Source organism: Garra rufa, chromosome 15 (genome assembly GCF_049309525.1).
Source record: "Garra rufa chromosome 15, GarRuf1.0, whole genome shotgun sequence".
Taxonomy (NCBI): domain Eukaryota; kingdom Metazoa; phylum Chordata; class Actinopteri; order Cypriniformes; family Cyprinidae; genus Garra; species Garra rufa.
Window position 1 is genome coordinate 2,623,353 of NC_133375.1, and position 18,103 is coordinate 2,641,455.

Genomic DNA, 18,103 nt, shown 5'->3' on the forward strand with positions numbered 1-18,103 from the left:
CTGAAAGTGTTTTTTTTTTCTTTCTCTGTCCTCCCGCTCCCTCCCCTCTTCCTTTTGTGCTATAATGTCTTTTCCATTTTTAACCGTAGCCGTGTAAACTTCCTTCCTATGAGCGCTGTGCTTGAAAGCAAGGTCGAAGATGTAAAGGTTCAAAAGTGGACCGGACCCCACATTAATTCAATCGAATGCTTTGCGTTTTCCGGCTGGATTTCCAGTCGTGAGCAAGTCTTAATAACAAAACCAGTTTATTAAATGCAATTATCATGTTTATTAGTGTGAAATAATGTTTATTTGTGCTTGAAATCAGAGCAGGTGGACTGGAGAGTTTGTCTTGACCAAGTCAGATGTTGATTGCACAACAATGTGGATAATTAGCCAATGAGCATTAAGATGAAACTTGATTTGATTTGAAGAGAGGCCATCATCCAATCAGTGCACTGCGAACTGTTTTGATTTCATTAGTGTTTTGCATATAATGTGCTAAAACTGCATTTGGATGAAAGCTTTTATCGCTTTATGACAAAATGTTATGTTGCAATCAAAGTTAGGACAAAAACAATACAATTAAATTCGTTAAAGAGCAATTTAATTAAAGAAGACCATTTTATTAAGGTTTAGTGGTATAGAAAATACCATTTTGGTTATTGACTGAATACAAATACACATCTTACTTATTGTCAATTATAAAGTGATTCCTAAATTATAAATGCAATTAATTAAATCAATTTGTTTCGTTTTAACGCATTTGTATGTAATAATGTGCAATTTTAATACCAGAGATTTATTTTATTTTATTGAAAATTCTATGGAATTTTAATATCAGCCTTTTATTTTATTTTGAAAATGGTGTGAAATTTTAATATCAATACAATTTATTTAATATTAAATATAATTTAATTCGTTATTAGCCATTTATTTTGTATTTTATTTTATTTTTTTATTGAAATGGTATGCAATTTTAATATTAGCCTTTTCTTTTCTTTCATTTTTTTCTTTTCTTTTCTTTTATTTTATTGAAGATGGTATGGAGTTTTAATATTAGATATTTTTTTTTTATTTTGTATTTTATTTTTTAATTGAAAATGGTATGGAATTTTAATATTAGCCTTTTCTTTTCTTTCATTTCATTTTCTTTTAATTTTCTTTGAATTGAAAATGGTATGGAATTGTAATATCAGCCTTTTTTTTTAATCGAAAATGGTGTGGAATTTTAATATCAGCCATTTTTATTTTATTTTAATTGAAAATGGTATGGAATTTTATTAGCAGCCATTTATTTTGTATTTTATTTTTATTTTTTTAATTGAAAATTATGTGGAATGTTAATATTAGCCATTTATTTGATTTCGTTTTCTTTTATTAAAAATAGTATTTATACTTTTATTTTATTTTATTAAATAGTATTAGTAGTTTTTATTATTTTATATTTTATTTTAAATGGTATGCCGTTTTAATATCAGCCATTTATCAGTAATGGGCTCTAAACAAAAAACTATTTGCACCTTATTGTTGGCTCTGCTCTTCTGGCTTATTTCATTTTGGCTTTATTCATTTTTAATGTATAAAAAAAACTTTTTTGTATTTGTTTATTTTTTTGACGTTGAAGATGAATAAAACTAAGATTATTACCATAACACTAAAATACTATTTCAATCTTCATACTGCATAATTTCACATTTAATTCAGTGTTAATGGTTTTTTTTTAACTATATAGCAAACACTTTAACACATATTTTATATATATAATTCATAGTGATTATAGCTTACTAATAATTTCCAAGTTAAAAGTAAACCCTACACCAGTTTTTTAAAAGAACATGCATTAAGAAAGGGAACGGGATCAATGCGCTTTGCTTAAACGCTTCTTCAGATACTACTCTGAGAATATTAGCTCAAACTAAATGTGTTTTAATAAATATAAAATTCTTGAGCAGCCTTAAGAAATCCGTGCACATGAAAATCTGCTGTATCCGGCAGTTAAAAACTGATATACAAACCAGATGTCTGAAGTAAGTGAACTCCACTGAGACTTCAGCTATGACCATAAGACCAAATGGAGCAAAACAAGAAGATCTGAACACAACTGCTGCATTTATTTAAAAACGAAAAAACAAAACGCATTGTGCATTAGTATCAGTGCACCTGTTTGGCTCACGGTGGAGTACATGCAGTCCGGGCCACACGAAGAGAGCGGGACGATGTTCGCTTGTTCACTAGTCGAAGTGATAAAGGAAGAGGTCAAAAGTGCAGGGCTATTCACTTGAGCATTGTAGATGTGGCTGTGTTTTTACCACGGTCCAGTTTTCCCACCTCTCTCCATGGGATTTCCTCTCAGCTGTCCCTTACGCACACTCTCTCTCTCTCCATCGAAAGTCGCCCACAACTGGGCTCTGGGAGAAACGCATTCTCCGACAAACACAGATTTCACAGTCTCACTCTCTCTCCGTTACACACACACACGATACAGACACAGGTGTTTGCGAATAGAATTGCTCTCCGCTGACCGTTCGATTTATTTATGAGCCTCTGAGAAGCAGATCTCATTCTGGAAGATCTCTTTTCAGTTTGACGTTTGTTTCACTCATTCATCCGCAGTTAGTCATCTGCAAGACCTGTCTAGACACACACACTCCTCCGTTTTGTAAAGGTGCTATTGTAAACAGGTCTGACAAAACGTGTTGGTTGACTTTGCCACCCACTGAGGTGAAGTTTCTGCACCTGTTTTGTGCCTGAATTTTTCCATTCAATTTTGAAAGAAATGTGAATTAATATGAGGTGCTGGTGTCTGATATGCATTTTCGTTGTGTTTGACAGTATCTGCAGATGAAATGGCCCCTTCTGGATGTTCCAGGCACGGCAGCACTCAAAGACTCACGATCACCTACTCCAGGACACTTAGTGAGTATTTTACGAGAGCCCGCGCACACACACAGTGGGCACAATAAGTATGTAGACACTTCATATGCCATTGCATTAGATGGAAATAATATAAAACTTAGATGCATTTTTTTGTGCAGACAGATGGCACAAACACCATGGATTTTTTTAGCACATATCTTGGAGTGTTTTTTATTGGTTTCTGCTAGAGCAGTGGTTCTCAATCCTGGTCCTGGGGGACCCCTGCTCTGCACATTTTGCATGTCTCCCTTATTTAACACACCTGACTGAGATCATTAGCTGATTAGTTCAGTTCATGGATCTCTCTCCTCATGAGCTGATGATCTCAATCAGGTGTTAAATAAGGGAAACATGCAAAATGTGCAGAGCAGGGGTCCCCCAGGACCAGGATTGAGAACCACTGTGCAAGAGAATTCAAAAAAATAATGGTAATTGCGAAATTTTATCTCAAAATTCTGATTTTTTTTTTATAGTTTATATCTCACAATTAAGCATTTATGTCTTATAATTGACTTTCCTTTTTAGAATTTCTGCATTTTTGTCTCACAACTTAGCATTTGTAGCTTGCAATTCAGCGTTTATATCTCTTAATTCTGCATTTATAACTTATGCTGATGATACACGCGGCAACTTTTTGAGCAATTTTATCGGGCAACTTTTTTTGAGCAATGTTGCTTGGGCACTTTCTCATTAAAAATGGGTAACACATTTCTATCTGGAAAATTTAGATCTGTTGTGGGCTCTGTATCACACCTGGCTGCCCGTTTATGGCAACATTTTGCCAAAGTTGCCCGGCAACATTGCTCAAAAAGTTGCCCAGTAGGGCTGCACGATAGATCGTTTCAGCATCGTCATCGCGATGCGCGATAGTCACATCGTGGCAGTCACGATGCAGGGCAAAAAAAAAAAATATGTGTGTCTGATTTAACATTTTCACACGTGAGTTTAAAATATTCTGTCTAACCCCAAAGAGTGAGTTTTTTTTAGGTGACCGTTATTTTAGAATGTTTCGCATTACTGTTTCCATGGCGACGCGTCATGTGACACACCGCAGCCACAACAGCACTGTAAGACACATGGGTCGCTTTTATTTCGTTTTTCCTTTTTTATTATTAATATTCACAAGCATACTCACTATATTATGAAATATCTGATATTCCGATTTCGAAATATGTGCAAGTAAATGTATTTAAAAGTTGAAACACTTTTATAATGACCGCGTTAGTTAATCTATACCGGGTGATGGGCGCCGCCATGTTTGCGCTGAATCCGAGCTGCGGGATTTACAACACGCAAATTCATCCTAAATAGTTGTGATAATATGACAAGCACTCAGCGCGTCCGATCTGGCTCAGCGCCGGTTAAAGCGCCAAAACAGATTTGAATTCAGCAGCTGATCACGTGATGCGGCGAATGTTCGAATCACACCGGTGTGATCGTACGCTTCAGGGACCAGCCAAGACAAATCACACCGGTGTGATCGTACGAGCTAAAGGGTTAAAAATGTACTTTCTATATTTCTAAACTTTCAATTCACGGATCTATATTTGTCTAAAATAAAGTAATTAACTCATGTTTAAAGGTTCTTTAAAAACTACAATGCACACGTTGCTTCACTTACTTCATGCATGCAGTCTCTGTGTGCGCAATGGCGAAATGAGCGCGGGACGGGAGAAAAGCGCCGAAATGGAAGATTTGGTCGCAAAAAGAAACGCAACGTCGGTCATATGGAAGTATTTTGGATACAAAAAGGATGCTGCTGACCAAAAACAGGTGCTTTGTCAGGAGTGCCTGGCAGTTGTTGCCACAACTTGCGGAAACACTACGAATTGAAGGGACCGTTCACATGTCGCGCCTAAAAACGCGTGGAAGTTTCAGCAAAGATAAATAAACAAAGATAAATGGATTTCCAAAACTAAAAATTGCTTGCAGTAGCTCTGCTGCTAAAAAATGTTATCCCTGTAACAGCTATGATCAGCTGTTCCTCCATCTTGGCTAAGCTTTTAATGTTTTTCGTGAAAGGAAGAAGCTGATTTCCCTTTCATCAGGGTAAAAGCGACATTCATTATTCATTTCATATTAGAGCCTTGATTTGCCTGCATTGACAGTGAATAAGGTGAGTCAAACTGTTTATGAAACTACCCAAAATAAGCTTTAAAAAGTATTTTATTTCAGGGTTTTGATTAAACTGTACTTCTCCATTTTTTTATTCTTTGAAAATGCTTACAAAATTACCCCAATTATTCTTGAATTATTATTTGATTTTTAAGCAGTTCAAAACAACCTGATGAACATAAATGAATTTGTACACATCGCAATATATATCGCAAGAAAAAAATACATCGCAATGTAATTTTTTCCCAATATCGTGCAGCCCTATTCCCAGTGTATCATCAGCATTAGAATTCAGAATTTTCTTTTTAGAATTCTGCATTTGTCTCAATTCTGTTTTATAATTGTCACAATTCTGAATGTTCTTTGTCAGAATTAAACATTTGTAGCTTGCAATTTTGTTTTGTATCTCAATTCTGACTTTTCTAACTTATAATTATGTTTATATCCCACACTTCAGCATTTATATCTCGTAGTTCTGCGTTTATATCTCATAATTCTGTTTCTTACAATTCTTTTTATATCTCATACTTCTGCATTTATATCTCGTAATTATGCTTCTTTATCTCACAACTCTGTTTATCTCATAATTCTGCATAAATATCTTGTACTTCTGCATTTATATCTCGTAGTTCTGCGTTTATATCTCATAATTCTGTTTCTTACAATTCTGTTTATATCTCATACTTCAGCATTTATTTCGTAATTATGCTTCTTTATCTCACAATTATGTTTATCTTATAATTCTACATAAATATCTCAGTTATGATTTATATCTCATAATTCTGCATTATCACAATTCTGTTTATATCTCATACTTTATTACTATCTCATACGCATTTATATTTCATAAACAGAATTGTGAGAAACCGAATTGAGATAATAACGCAGAATTATATTTTGTAATTCTGCTTATCTCTCATAATTCTGCATATATATATCTCATAGTTATGCATTTATATCACATAATTATGCATTTATATCTCGTAATAATTAATAATTCTGTATTTATCTCATAACTCTGTTCTCACAATTTTATCTCAGTTCTGCATAAATATCTTATACTTCTGCGTTTGTATCTCGTAGTTATGTATTTATATCTCATAATTCTGCATTCTCACAATTCTGTTTCTCATAATTCAGCATTTATATCTTAAAAACAGAATTTGTGAGAAACAGAATTGATAGAAAAACGCATATATTTTGTAATTTTCTACATGGTCACTTATCAAGCAGTTTTGGTTGCCTGCAGGTACATTACAAGCAATGAAAGCTGTTTTCCCATCGTGATTCTGGCTCAAACCTGAATGCATGGTACATATATGCCACTCCTTAGTGTACAGTGATCGCTCATGGATAAGAACAAGCTTCCCTGTTGGGTAGATCTGTGTGAATTCCAGTCAGGCTGGTTGCAGGTCATAAGGTTTGCAGGATGGTAGTTTGTGTCCTCAGCAGACCTGTGTGGTTGATTCACCTCTGGTGAGCTGATGAGAGGTGATAAATTGAACCAGAGCGTTACATTCTGGCTGTGGTGGAGCATGTAAGTATGTGTGTGCGAGATTGTGTCGATGAAACATGTAAACACACAACGTGAGGAAATTCAGATGGTAAGTCAGGCGGACTGACCCGTACTAAACCAGTTTGAATGCAGAGTAGGTGAAAGAGCGACTTTTCTGCTCGCGGATATGACCGTTAAAAGTCAAACACTCTAATATATGATTGTTTAATGTTAAATATATTGTAAATAATCAACGAACATTATGAAATGGATAATACACATTAAATTTAAGAACATTAAAGTGTTTAATATAAAATGTACTGTAAAAATTATCAAATGAATAATCCACATTGAATTTAAGACTATACGTGTTGTTTAATGTAAATTTCATTGTAAAAATTGTTAACAAAGATCATCTACATCAAATTTAAGAATATAAATGTTGTTTAATATAAATTGTATTGTAAAGAATGGTAAAAAAATAAAAAAAAAATATAGAAAACCAACATTAAATTTAATAATAGGATAATTGTTTAATGTTAAATTAATTGTAAGATGTGAAATAGATAATAGATAATCCACATTGAATGTAAGAATAGAAAAGTGTTGTCTAATGTCAAATTTATTGTAAAAAATAACAATTGTTAAAAAAAAATCCACATTGAGTTGAATTAAAAAAGTGTTGTTTAATGTAACATTTATTGTGAAAATTATTGGTAATAAAATTTTAAAATGGATAATCCAGATTTAAGAGTTTCAGAATAGAAAAGTGTTGTTTAATGTAAAATATTGTAAAAAATAAACAAAATTGTAAAACAGATAATCCACCTTGAATTTAAGAATAGAAAAGTATTGTTTAATGTAAAATAAATTGTAAAAATTAACAAAATTATAAAATGGATAATTCACATTGAATTTAAGAATAGAAAAGTGTTGTTTAATGTAAAATTAATTGTAAAAAATTAACAAAATTATAAAATGGATAATCCACATTGAATTCAAGAATAGAAAAGTGTTGTTTAATATAAAATTTATTGTAAAAATTATTGTTAACAAAATTATAAAACAGATAATCCACACTGAATTTCAGATTAGAAAAGTGATGTATAATGTAAAATGAATTGTAAAAGTTGTTAACAAATTGCTAAAATAGATGATCCACATTGAATTTAAGAATAAAAAAGTCTTGTCTACTGTAAAAATTAATTGTGAAACTTGTTCTTTAATGTTAAATATATTGTAAAAATGAACAAAATTATAAAATAGAATAAAGTAAACGAATTGGGAAAGTTTTTTTTTTTTAGTTACTCTTTAAAATTGTCTAAATATCATTGCTTTAGATAATATTCACTTTTCTTCTAAGTTTAGTCTCCGGTGAAAAGTTTGCTTAATAGTGTGTTTGTGCTAGTTTTCGTCCTAATTAAAGTCAAAGAAATAATTTATTGATGTTATAATAGAAGTGTGGCATTCGTGTCCAAATACTTTTGGGACCACCGTCCGTCTGTGAAAATATGTGAGTCAGAGTCTCATGACATTGTAAACAATTAGGTTTTCCCTTTATCTGAAAATAAATATGATGAAGTTGTATGACTAATCAGTGCAATTAATTATTAAAGCATTACCTCATTAGCAGTTCTTCCCAGCCCTTAAAGAACAGTTCAGCCACTTAGCAGCTATTAGTTGTTTTTAATGACTGATTTGTTGCTCTTACTCAGTCTGAACCTCCTTGTGACAGGGAGACATAATAAATTATGACATAATAAATACAGACGGATGACTGACAATGTCATCATTGAGTCTTTGGCAGCCGGAGGGCATTCAGTTGTGTGTGTTTGTTTCAGTCTCCTCTATCCGCCTCAGACTCGCTTTGTCACAGTAACCCCTGAACTCGCTCTAACCTCTGAAGCACACCATGAGATTGTCCTTAAAACACACAGAGAGCCTTGTTTCATCGGCCATTTGGCCTTTATTGTATTTACTTAATATCACGTTATAAAATGCATGCTCTCGCATTACGGGATCAGCACAAAATGCAACGTGTAGACGGGTAATGCCAATCAAATTAGCTGTACTTGAACAGCGAGTATTGAGGATTTGATGAGAACGCAGTCTTCCTTCCCGTGGCGTTCCTCCGCCCGGACGCCCCTCTCTGGCCCTTTTTACGGCCGACAGCTGTAGCGAAGGGATTTGCTTAACCTTGGCGTTGGCTGGAGGTTTGTTTGAGAACAACATCTGATCTTGAATGTCAGGCTGCGATGAGGAAAATTTGCATCAGGGCGTGAAAACGGTGACTGGAGGGTGAGCTCAGGTGTGTCTTTTATTTAAGGTTTTTTATTTATAGAGGAGAACGGCGCTGTGAATATGACCTACGGGAGTGAAAACTATCACCAAACAACAAGTGTCTACAGCGAAGCTGAAAAATATCACATGTGTGATACTGAAGATGAAGATTGTTTTTAATGTGTTGATCATGGGTTGATGATTAAACGTCTCTTTATTGTTGAAATTGTTAGCTTATTCAATCAATAAGAAGAGCCTGTTCAATTAAATATTAAGTGTTATATATTTCAGCCAATAAAGCCGATATTAGAATATATTGTGACTCCACTGGAGCCCAATTTATAGAAGCTCATGTCCGATTCAGTCTAAAAATTAAAAGTCACAACTGAGAAAGTAGCAATTATAAAAAAGCTGCAATTAAAAAAAAAAAAGTCGCAACTGTGAGATATGAGGTAGCAAAAAGTAACATTTACGAGAATTTGTTGCAATTCTGATAAAAAGTCACAACTGTGAGATATAAAGTAGCAATTCTAAGAAATTAAGTTGCAATTTGAAAAGAGGTATTAAAAAGTAGCAAGTACAAGAAATTGTTGCAATTCCGATAAAAAACTGTATAGAAGTTCATGTCCAATTCAGTCTAAAAATTAAAAGTCACAACTGAGAAAGTAGCAATTATAAAAAAGTTGCAATTAAAAAAAAAGTCACAACTGTGAGATATAAAGTAGCAATTCTAAGAAATGAAGTTGCAATTTAAAAAGAGGTATCAAAAAGTAGCAAGTACAAAAATTGTTGCAATTCCGATAAAAACTTGCAACTGTGAAATATAGTAGTAAATCTAAGAAATAAAGTTGCAATGCCAAAAAAAAGTCACAACTGAGAGATAAGGTAGCAAAAAGTAGCAATTACGAAGATTGTCGCAATTCCAATAAAAAGTTGCAACTGAAAAAGTAGCAATTTAAAAAAAGTTGCAATTAAAAAAAAAGTCGCAACTGTGAGATATGAGGTAGCAAAAAGTAACATTTACGAGAAATTGTTGCAATTCTGATAAAAAGTCACAACTGTGAGATATAAAGTAGCAATTCTAAGAAATTAAGTTGCAATTTGAAAAGAGGTATTAAAAAGTAGCAAGTACAAGAAATTGTTGCAATTCCGATAAATTTTTTTATAGATGCTCATGTCCAATTCAGTCTAAAAATTAAAAGTCGCAACTGAGAAAGTAGCAATTATAAAAAAAGTCACAACTGTGAGATATAAAGTAGCAATTCTAAGAAATGAAGTTGCAATTTAAAAAGAGGTATCAAAAAGTAGCAAGTACAAAAATAGTTGCAATTCCGATAAAAACTTGCAACTGTGAAATATAGTAGTAAATCTAAGAAATAAAGTTGCAATGCCAAAAAAAAGTCACAACTGAGAGATAAGGTAGCAAAAAGTAGCAATTACGAAGATTGTCGCAATTCCAATAAAAAGTTGCAACTGAAAAAGTAGCAATTTAAAAAAAGTTGCAATTAAAAAAAAAAGTAGCAACTGTGAGATATGAGGTAGCAAAAAGTAACATTTACGAGAAATTGTTGCAATTCTGATAAAAAGTCACAACTGTGAGATATAAAGTAGCAATTCTAAGAAATTAAGTTGCAATTTGAAAAGAGGTATTAAAAAGTAGCAAGTACAAGAAATTGTTGCAATTCCGATAAATTTTTTTATAGATGCTCATGTCCAATTCAGTCTAAAAATTAAAAGTCGCAACTGAGAAAGTAGCAATTATAAAAAAAGTTGCAATTAAAAAAAAAGTCACAACTGTGAGATATAAAGTAGCAATTCTAAGAAATGAAGTTGCAATTTAAAAAGAGGTATCAAAAAGTAGCAAGTACAAAAATAGTTGCAATTCCGATTAAAAACTTGCAACTGTGAAATATAGTAGTAAATCTAAGAAATAAAGTTGCAATGCCAAAAAAAAGTCACAACTGAGAGATAAGGTAGCAAAAAGTAGCAATTACGAAGATTGTCGCAATTCCAATAAAAAGTTGCAACTGAAAAAGTAGCAATTTAAAAAAAAGTTGCAATTCCAAAAAAGTCACAAGTGAGAGATGAGGTAGTAATTCTAAGAAATAAAGCTGTTGCGAAATTTTTTTTGGAGTTGCAACAATTTCTCATGTTTGCTTTTTTTTTTTGCTACCTCATCTCTCACTTGTGAGTTTTTGGAATTGCAACTTTTTTTATAATTGCTACTTTATCAACTTTTTATCAGAATAGCGACAGTTTCTTAAAATTGCTACTTTTTTCGAAATCTTTTAGTTGCGATTTTTTTTTTTTTTTTTGGCATTGCAACTTTATTTCTTAGAATTACTACTATATTTCACAGTTGCAACTTTTTATCAAAATTGCAACAATTTCTTCTACTTGCTATTTTTTGATGCCTCTTTTTTAATTGCAACTTCATTTCTTAGAGTTGCTACTTTATGTCACAGTTGTGACTTTTTATCGGAATTGTAACAATTTTCTCGTAACTGCTACTTTTTGCTATCTCATATCTCACAGCTGCGACTTTTTTTTTGGAATTGCAGCTTAATTTCTTAGAATTGCTACTTTACATCTCACAGTTGTGACTTTTTATCGGAATTGCAACAATTTTCGTAATTGCTAAAAAAACATTCTGAGTGTGCTACACACAGGTGAGTGGGCTGAACAAACCACCTGTAGAAAACACACTCTTTCTCCTCTATATGCTCCAGACACTTTCTCACAAACACTCCATGTTTCAAAAACACTGAAATTCTCAGTGTGCTATACACAGGTGAGTGGGCTAGACAAACCACCTGTAGAAAAACACTCTTCTCTCTATATGCACCAGGCACTTTCTTAAACACTCCATGTTACAAGGAATCAACAAGACAACATAAATGTTTACTTGTGAATGCATCAAGTCATACTGCACTACTTGCTTTTCAACCTTAATACCTCTTTTGCACAATATCTTGCACAATATTGTATAGTATTATGTAAAGTACTTGTATAGTCTGTCTTATTTAATGTGTATTGTTAACTATTTATAGTATATGTATAGTTAGATTACCGCTTCAGTAAGTTAGCTATGTATAGGTTTAAAAAATTGCTCTTACATCTAGTGTTGTACGTTTATATTTGTTTAAGTAGCACCGTGGTCCATTTCGTTCCACTGTATGTCCACACATGTAGCGGAATGACAAGAAAGCTCGACTTTTTGCTACCTTATCTCTCAGTTATGACTTTTTTTTGGCATTGCAACTATTTCTTATAATTGCTACTATATTTCACAGTTGCAACTTTTTATCAGAATTGCAACAATTTCTTGTACTTGCTACTTTTTGCTACCTCATATCTCTCGGTTGCAACCTTTTTTGGAATTGCAACTTTATTTCTTAGAATTGCTACTTTATATCTCACAATTGCGACTTTTTATCGGAATTGCATCAAGTTCTCATTATTGCCTCATCTCTCACTTGCGAGTTTTTTTGGAATTGCAACTTTTTTTATAATTGCTACTTTCTCAGTTGTGTCAATTTTTGTCAGTTTCTCGAAATTGCTCTTTTTTAATTGCAAATTCATTTCTTAGAATCGCTACTTTATATCTCACAGTTGTGACTTTGTATCATAATTGCATCAATTTCTCGTAACTGCTACTTTTTGCTACCTCGTATCTCTCAGTTGCGACTTATTTGGAATTGCAACTTCTTTTTTTTAGAATTTCTACTTTGTCTCACAATTGCGACTTTATCGAAATGGCAACATTTTCTTGTAATTGCCTCATCTCTCACTTAAGATTTTTTTTTGGAATTGCAACTTTTTTTAGGAATTGCAACTTTTTTTTATAATTGCTACTTTCTCAGTTGTATCGAAATTTCATCAGTTTCTCGAAATTGCTATTTTTTTCTAACTCATATCTCTGTTGTGAGTTTATTTGGAATTGCAAATTTATTTTTTATAATGGCTACTTTATATTTCACAGTTGTGACTTGTCAAAATTGCAACAATTTCTTGCAATTGCTACTCAGTTGCAACTCTCTTGGAAATGCAACTTTTTGATTATCTCAGTTGTTGCTTTTTTTCCGAATGGTAACTATTTCTCGCAGTTGCAGTTTACAATGAAAGTTACATGAAAGTCACAATTGCAGGAAACAATTAAAATATATATATATATATATATTTTCTTTTAATAGCAATCATTTTAATTTTTTGTAATTGTGACTTTAAATCTCATAATGAGTCTTTTATTCTTTTGATTTGAGAACTAAAGCGAGTGTTGTGACATTTTGTGGTGCTCAGTCAGGCAACATGGGTTTGAGTCCATCGTGCATCATTTCTTGATGCACTCTCCGTTCACCTTCGTTTCCTCAACATGTTATGTTCTCCCTTTACAATCCCAGTCAATTACAGTGGAAAATTTCACGTTTGACCTCCAAATACAGACAGTTGCACAAAACAACAGAGTTGGATTAAACAAACAGGACAATTCACTGTTAGTATTCATCCTTTATTTCGTTCCCAATCCCACATCCTCCCACAAACGCACTTGCACGCCGAGTTTTGTCAGATTGAGCCCGTAAGGTTGCTATGCTAATGTGTTATTCTGTTCACTCCACAACGTTCAATAATTCAGGAGACAGGTTTGCTTGGTATTCTACTGCACCACCTTTAGTGTGTGTGTCTGTCTGTGTGAATACAACTGAGTCCTCACTGTTTTACTGTGTGTCCGCATGTGATAAGCTAGGCCAGTTGATTAAGTTAGTCTAGTGACGAGGCCTCAGATGGGAAAGCTTTGTGGTTTGAGGATTGGGATCCATATTGTACACAACCAACCACCGATTGCGTGGGAGTTTCTCAGTACAACACAGTGGAGAATTGTGGCTCTTGAAGTAAGGAACAGCCACACATTTCCATGATCCTCTGTCTTTCTCACTCATTTTCTCTCAAACTTTTGAGATTTATGTTGCATTACGCACTGAAAAAACTCCCATGCACAAAAAAACACTGAGATGTCAGTAGCATCTAAAAATCTATATATGTGGTCTTTTGTGTTCATATGGACTTGTTTTTGCATATTGAAGCCCTGAGGCAGTGCTCTGATTTCTGCAATGCTCTTCACTACAGCCCACCGAAATAAGACTTAAAGTAATTATGACAGATACAGTATAGTACTATTGTATAGTAGAATGTACGTCTCTATATGATAGTCATAATAATCATAGTTGTTATTATTATTAAAATGTCATGTTTTGATGAATAATCACAATTTTCTTTCATGTTTTAAACTTGGTTGTATAATATTTTTATTTTTATTAATTTCGTCTTTTGATTACTAGAAAAAATGTAATACAAAACACAATTTCTTAGCGCCCAATTGTTGTTTTTACAAATTCAGTTGTTTAGACATTATTTCTGATAATTAAAATTTATTTACACTATTAAAACTAAATCCAATTAAGAAAAAAACGCATATTTTGAAGAATAAACAAAACTAATTTCATAGGGCCTGTATAATATAAGCTACCAGTCAAAGGTTTTTGAACAGTGAGATTTTTAATGTTTGATCCAAAATATGGTAAAAGCAGAAATATTTTTACTATTTAAAATAACTGTTTTCTGTTTCAATAAATTTTAAAATGTAATTTATTCCTGTGATCAAAGCTACATTTTCAGCATCATTCTTCAATATCACATGATCCTTCAGAAATCATTCTAATATGCTGATTTATTATTATAACATTTATTACTATTATCAATATTTAAAACAGTTGAGTACATTTTTTGAAGAATGGAAAGAACTAAAGATCAGCATTTATCTGACATTAAAAAAAAACTTTTGTAACATTACACAAAATATAAGAAATATATTTTGTATAATGTTAGAAGAAATTATAGAATTGAATACTTTTTATTTAGCAAGGATGCCTTAAATTGGTCAAAAGTGGTGATAAAGACATTTATAATGTTACAAAAGGTTTCTATTTCAGATAAATTCTTCTTCTGAATTTTCTATTCATCACAGAAACCTGAAAAAATGATACTCGGCTGTTTTCAGTATAATAATAAATGTTTTTTGAGCAGCAAATCAGAATATTAGAATGATTTCTGAAGGATCATGTATAGAGTAAAGATGCTAAAAATTCAGCTTTGAAATCACAGCAATAATTACATTTTAAAATATATTCAAATAGAAAACAGTTATTTTAAATAGCAAAAATATATTTTTTTAAAGTAGAGTTTTGCTGTACTTTGGATCAAATAAATGCAGTCTTGGTGAGCAGATTTAAAAAAAAAATTTAATATCTTACTGTTCAAAAACTTTTGACTGATTTTAAACTTGTATTACATTATTTTGAGATAAATTGACATTAAAAATTTGAATTTGGGAAAAAATAGAACTAATATCATAGGATTTAAAAGGTCATTCTGGTTGTTTTTTATTTAATATTTATCCCATGGTCTAGTGGTCCATCACATTGAGTTGCAATGCTCGTACAGTCAGTGCAGGTTCGAATCTGCCTCATTTTCCCTTAAAAAACAGTTCCAAAATCTATTTATGAACACACATATATTTTAATTTCTGTTGTGAATTTCTATTATTAATTTAGTTTAAAATGAATGGTAATTAAATTTCAGTAATTGTTATTTCCTTTTCCATTATGTTTGTATTTGTTTGTATTTGTTTTACATTTGTTTCACTCAGTCTACCTAAGCTTTTTTGTGTGTGTGTGTGTGTGTGTGTGTGTGTGTGTGTGTGTGTGTGTGTGTGTGTGTGTGTGTGTGTGTGTGTGTGTGTGTGTGTGTGTGTGTGTGTGTGTGTGTGTGTGTGTGTGTGTGTGTGTGTGTGTGTGTTTGCCCCTCAAAATGCTGATGTCATGTTCTGCCCACTCTTACATCCGCTTCCTGCCTCAGTGACAAACAAGCCTCAGCTATCCCAGCATGCCATGCATTCTCCTTTTTCCCTTCTTTTCTTTTTCTGTCCCTTTTTTTTTTCTTTCCTTCTTTTTTTGTAAAGACTCCTCAAAGACTAAGAACCTCCCACTGGAAAGGAGAGAGCAACACACACACACACACACACACACACACACACACACAGAGACACACACAGAGGACTCAGGAGGTTGTTTAGTTTGTTGGTTACTCTTGTACCCAGGGGCTGTTTGCCTAGTAATTTATCTCAGATGTGAAGGATTGAGAATCATGTTTGGCTGAGCGAAATGCTCCTACCCCTCTTGAACACGGCCTCCTCGGCCAACAGCGGGCCGCTCTCCTCTGCCCGGCCCAGCAGAGCCGTGCCCTCTTGGCCAGACCGCCACAGACCTCGGCCAGCTCCGGACCCACACTAACAGCGTTTAGCTCTCCCTTCTGCAGCTCTGATTTTTTCCACGTACTCTCACACCCGTGCCCTGTAGATAGTGAATACCAAAGTGCCCTCAGCTTGGCAGTGACTGCTGGGAAATAGTTGACAGCTTGTTAGTGAATTTTAAAAGCTGGTGGGTCTTTCAGCGCCACAGATTGACCGTCCCCGCTGTAGTCTGCCCCCTGTTGACAGGATTTTGATCAAGATGTCAGAAAACTAAATATTTGACTTAGCTGGTATGAAATTAAGACGTTTTGTTTAAGACTTTATAGTACATTGATCAACCTTTTCCAATTTTTTTTTTCACCAAAAGGCTTGTTTTAATCTGAATCACTTTCTCCACGACTAAAACAACTCAAAACACCGTGCCATTTTTTACCATCCATGATCTCTACTTTTTTCGACTATTGAATTTTGTTCATTAATAGCTCACTTTCATCTCGTTCCAAACCTGAAAGACCTTTGTTCATCTTTAAAACTCAAATTAAGATGTTTTTAATAAAATGAAAAACTTTCTGACCCTGCATTGACAGCAATGCAACTGACACTTTCATGGCCCAGAAAGGTAGTAAGGACATTGTTAAAATAGTCCATGAGACATCAGTGGTTCAACCGTAATTTTATGAAGCTATAAGAGCACTTTTTGTACACATAGAAAACAAATTAACGACTTAATTCAACAATTTCTTCTCTTCTGTGTTATTTAGTAAATTAGAGCAGTGGTTGTTAAGATTTGTGACTCTAAAGTTTGTGCTATGTGCAACAATAATCAAAAACCCAATGGTTTTGAGAAAAACCATCATCATATCTTATACAAACAGAAACGTAAAGGTCTTCACGGCAACCCCTTTAAAATAAATGTTTGGTTTAAATGACAGAAATAATACTTAGTGTAATGATAGTGTTACTACTACTAATAAAAATATTATTAAAACAATATTTAAGGAATGTTTATCAGAAGAATTATTTACCAGAATTTATTTTTTATCTCTTTTATTTTTTATTTTATCTTTATAAAATGTGATTAATCTTTATAAAATATTAATTAAATATTATTAAAATATATTACAATGTAATCCAGAAAATGAAGATAAAAAAGATTTACAGAATTATATGGACTGTTTCCACTACTAAATAAAAAATAAAAAAACTGACTTTGTCTCAGAATTGTATGATACAAACTCACAATTCTGACTACTTTTTCTCAGAAATATGAGATATAAACTTGCAATTGTGAGTTATAAAGTCAGAAATGCGAGATATAAAGTTACAATTGCAAGAAATAGTCAGAATTGTAAGGTATAAACTCGCAATTACATGTTATAAAGTCAGAATTATAGTAAAACTAAAATTTTGAAATATTTTTACTATTTAAAATAACTGTTTTCTATTTGAATATATTTTAATATTTAATTTATTAGTGTGATCAAAGCTAAATTTTCAACATCATTACTCCAGTCTTCAGTGTCACATGATCCTTCAGAAATCATTCTAATATGCTGATTTGCTGTTTAAAAAACATTTATTATTATACTATTATTGTTATTAATATTATTATTTTCAATATTTTAAACGGTTAAGTTCTTTTTTTCAGGATTCCTTGATGAATAGAAAGATCCAATACATTTTTGGGGGAAAGAAATTATATAAAATTAATATTTTTTATTTAGCAAGGATGCTTTAAATTGATCAAAAGTGATGATAAAAACATTTTTAATGTTATAAAAGATTTCTATTTCAGATAAATGCTGTTCTTCTGAAATTTATATCCATCAAAGAAACCTAAAAAAAAATATTCTCAGCTGTTTTCAACATAATAATAATAATAATAATAATAATAATAATAATATAAATATAAAGTCAGAATTGTGAGATATAACGTCACAAATGCAAGAAATAGTCAGAATTGTAAGATTTTATCTCACAATTCTGACTTTTTTTTTCTCACAACTGCA

At 32.4% G+C, this 18,103-nt stretch overlaps 1 protein-coding gene across 1 annotated transcript in view; it reads left to right on the top strand.

Annotated features, from left to right (window-relative positions):
* Positions 1 to 18,103, top strand: part of tcf7l1b (transcription factor 7 like 1b) — a 37,513-nt gene that overhangs the window by 14,501 nt on the left and 4,909 nt on the right. The window contains exons 4-5 of the mRNA XM_073819135.1: positions 2,815 to 2,898; positions 16,047 to 16,215. Of these exons, the coding sequence (XP_073675236.1) occupies positions 2,815 to 2,898; positions 16,047 to 16,215 (253 nt within the window). The remainder of the gene's footprint in view (positions 1 to 2,814; positions 2,899 to 16,046; positions 16,216 to 18,103) is intronic.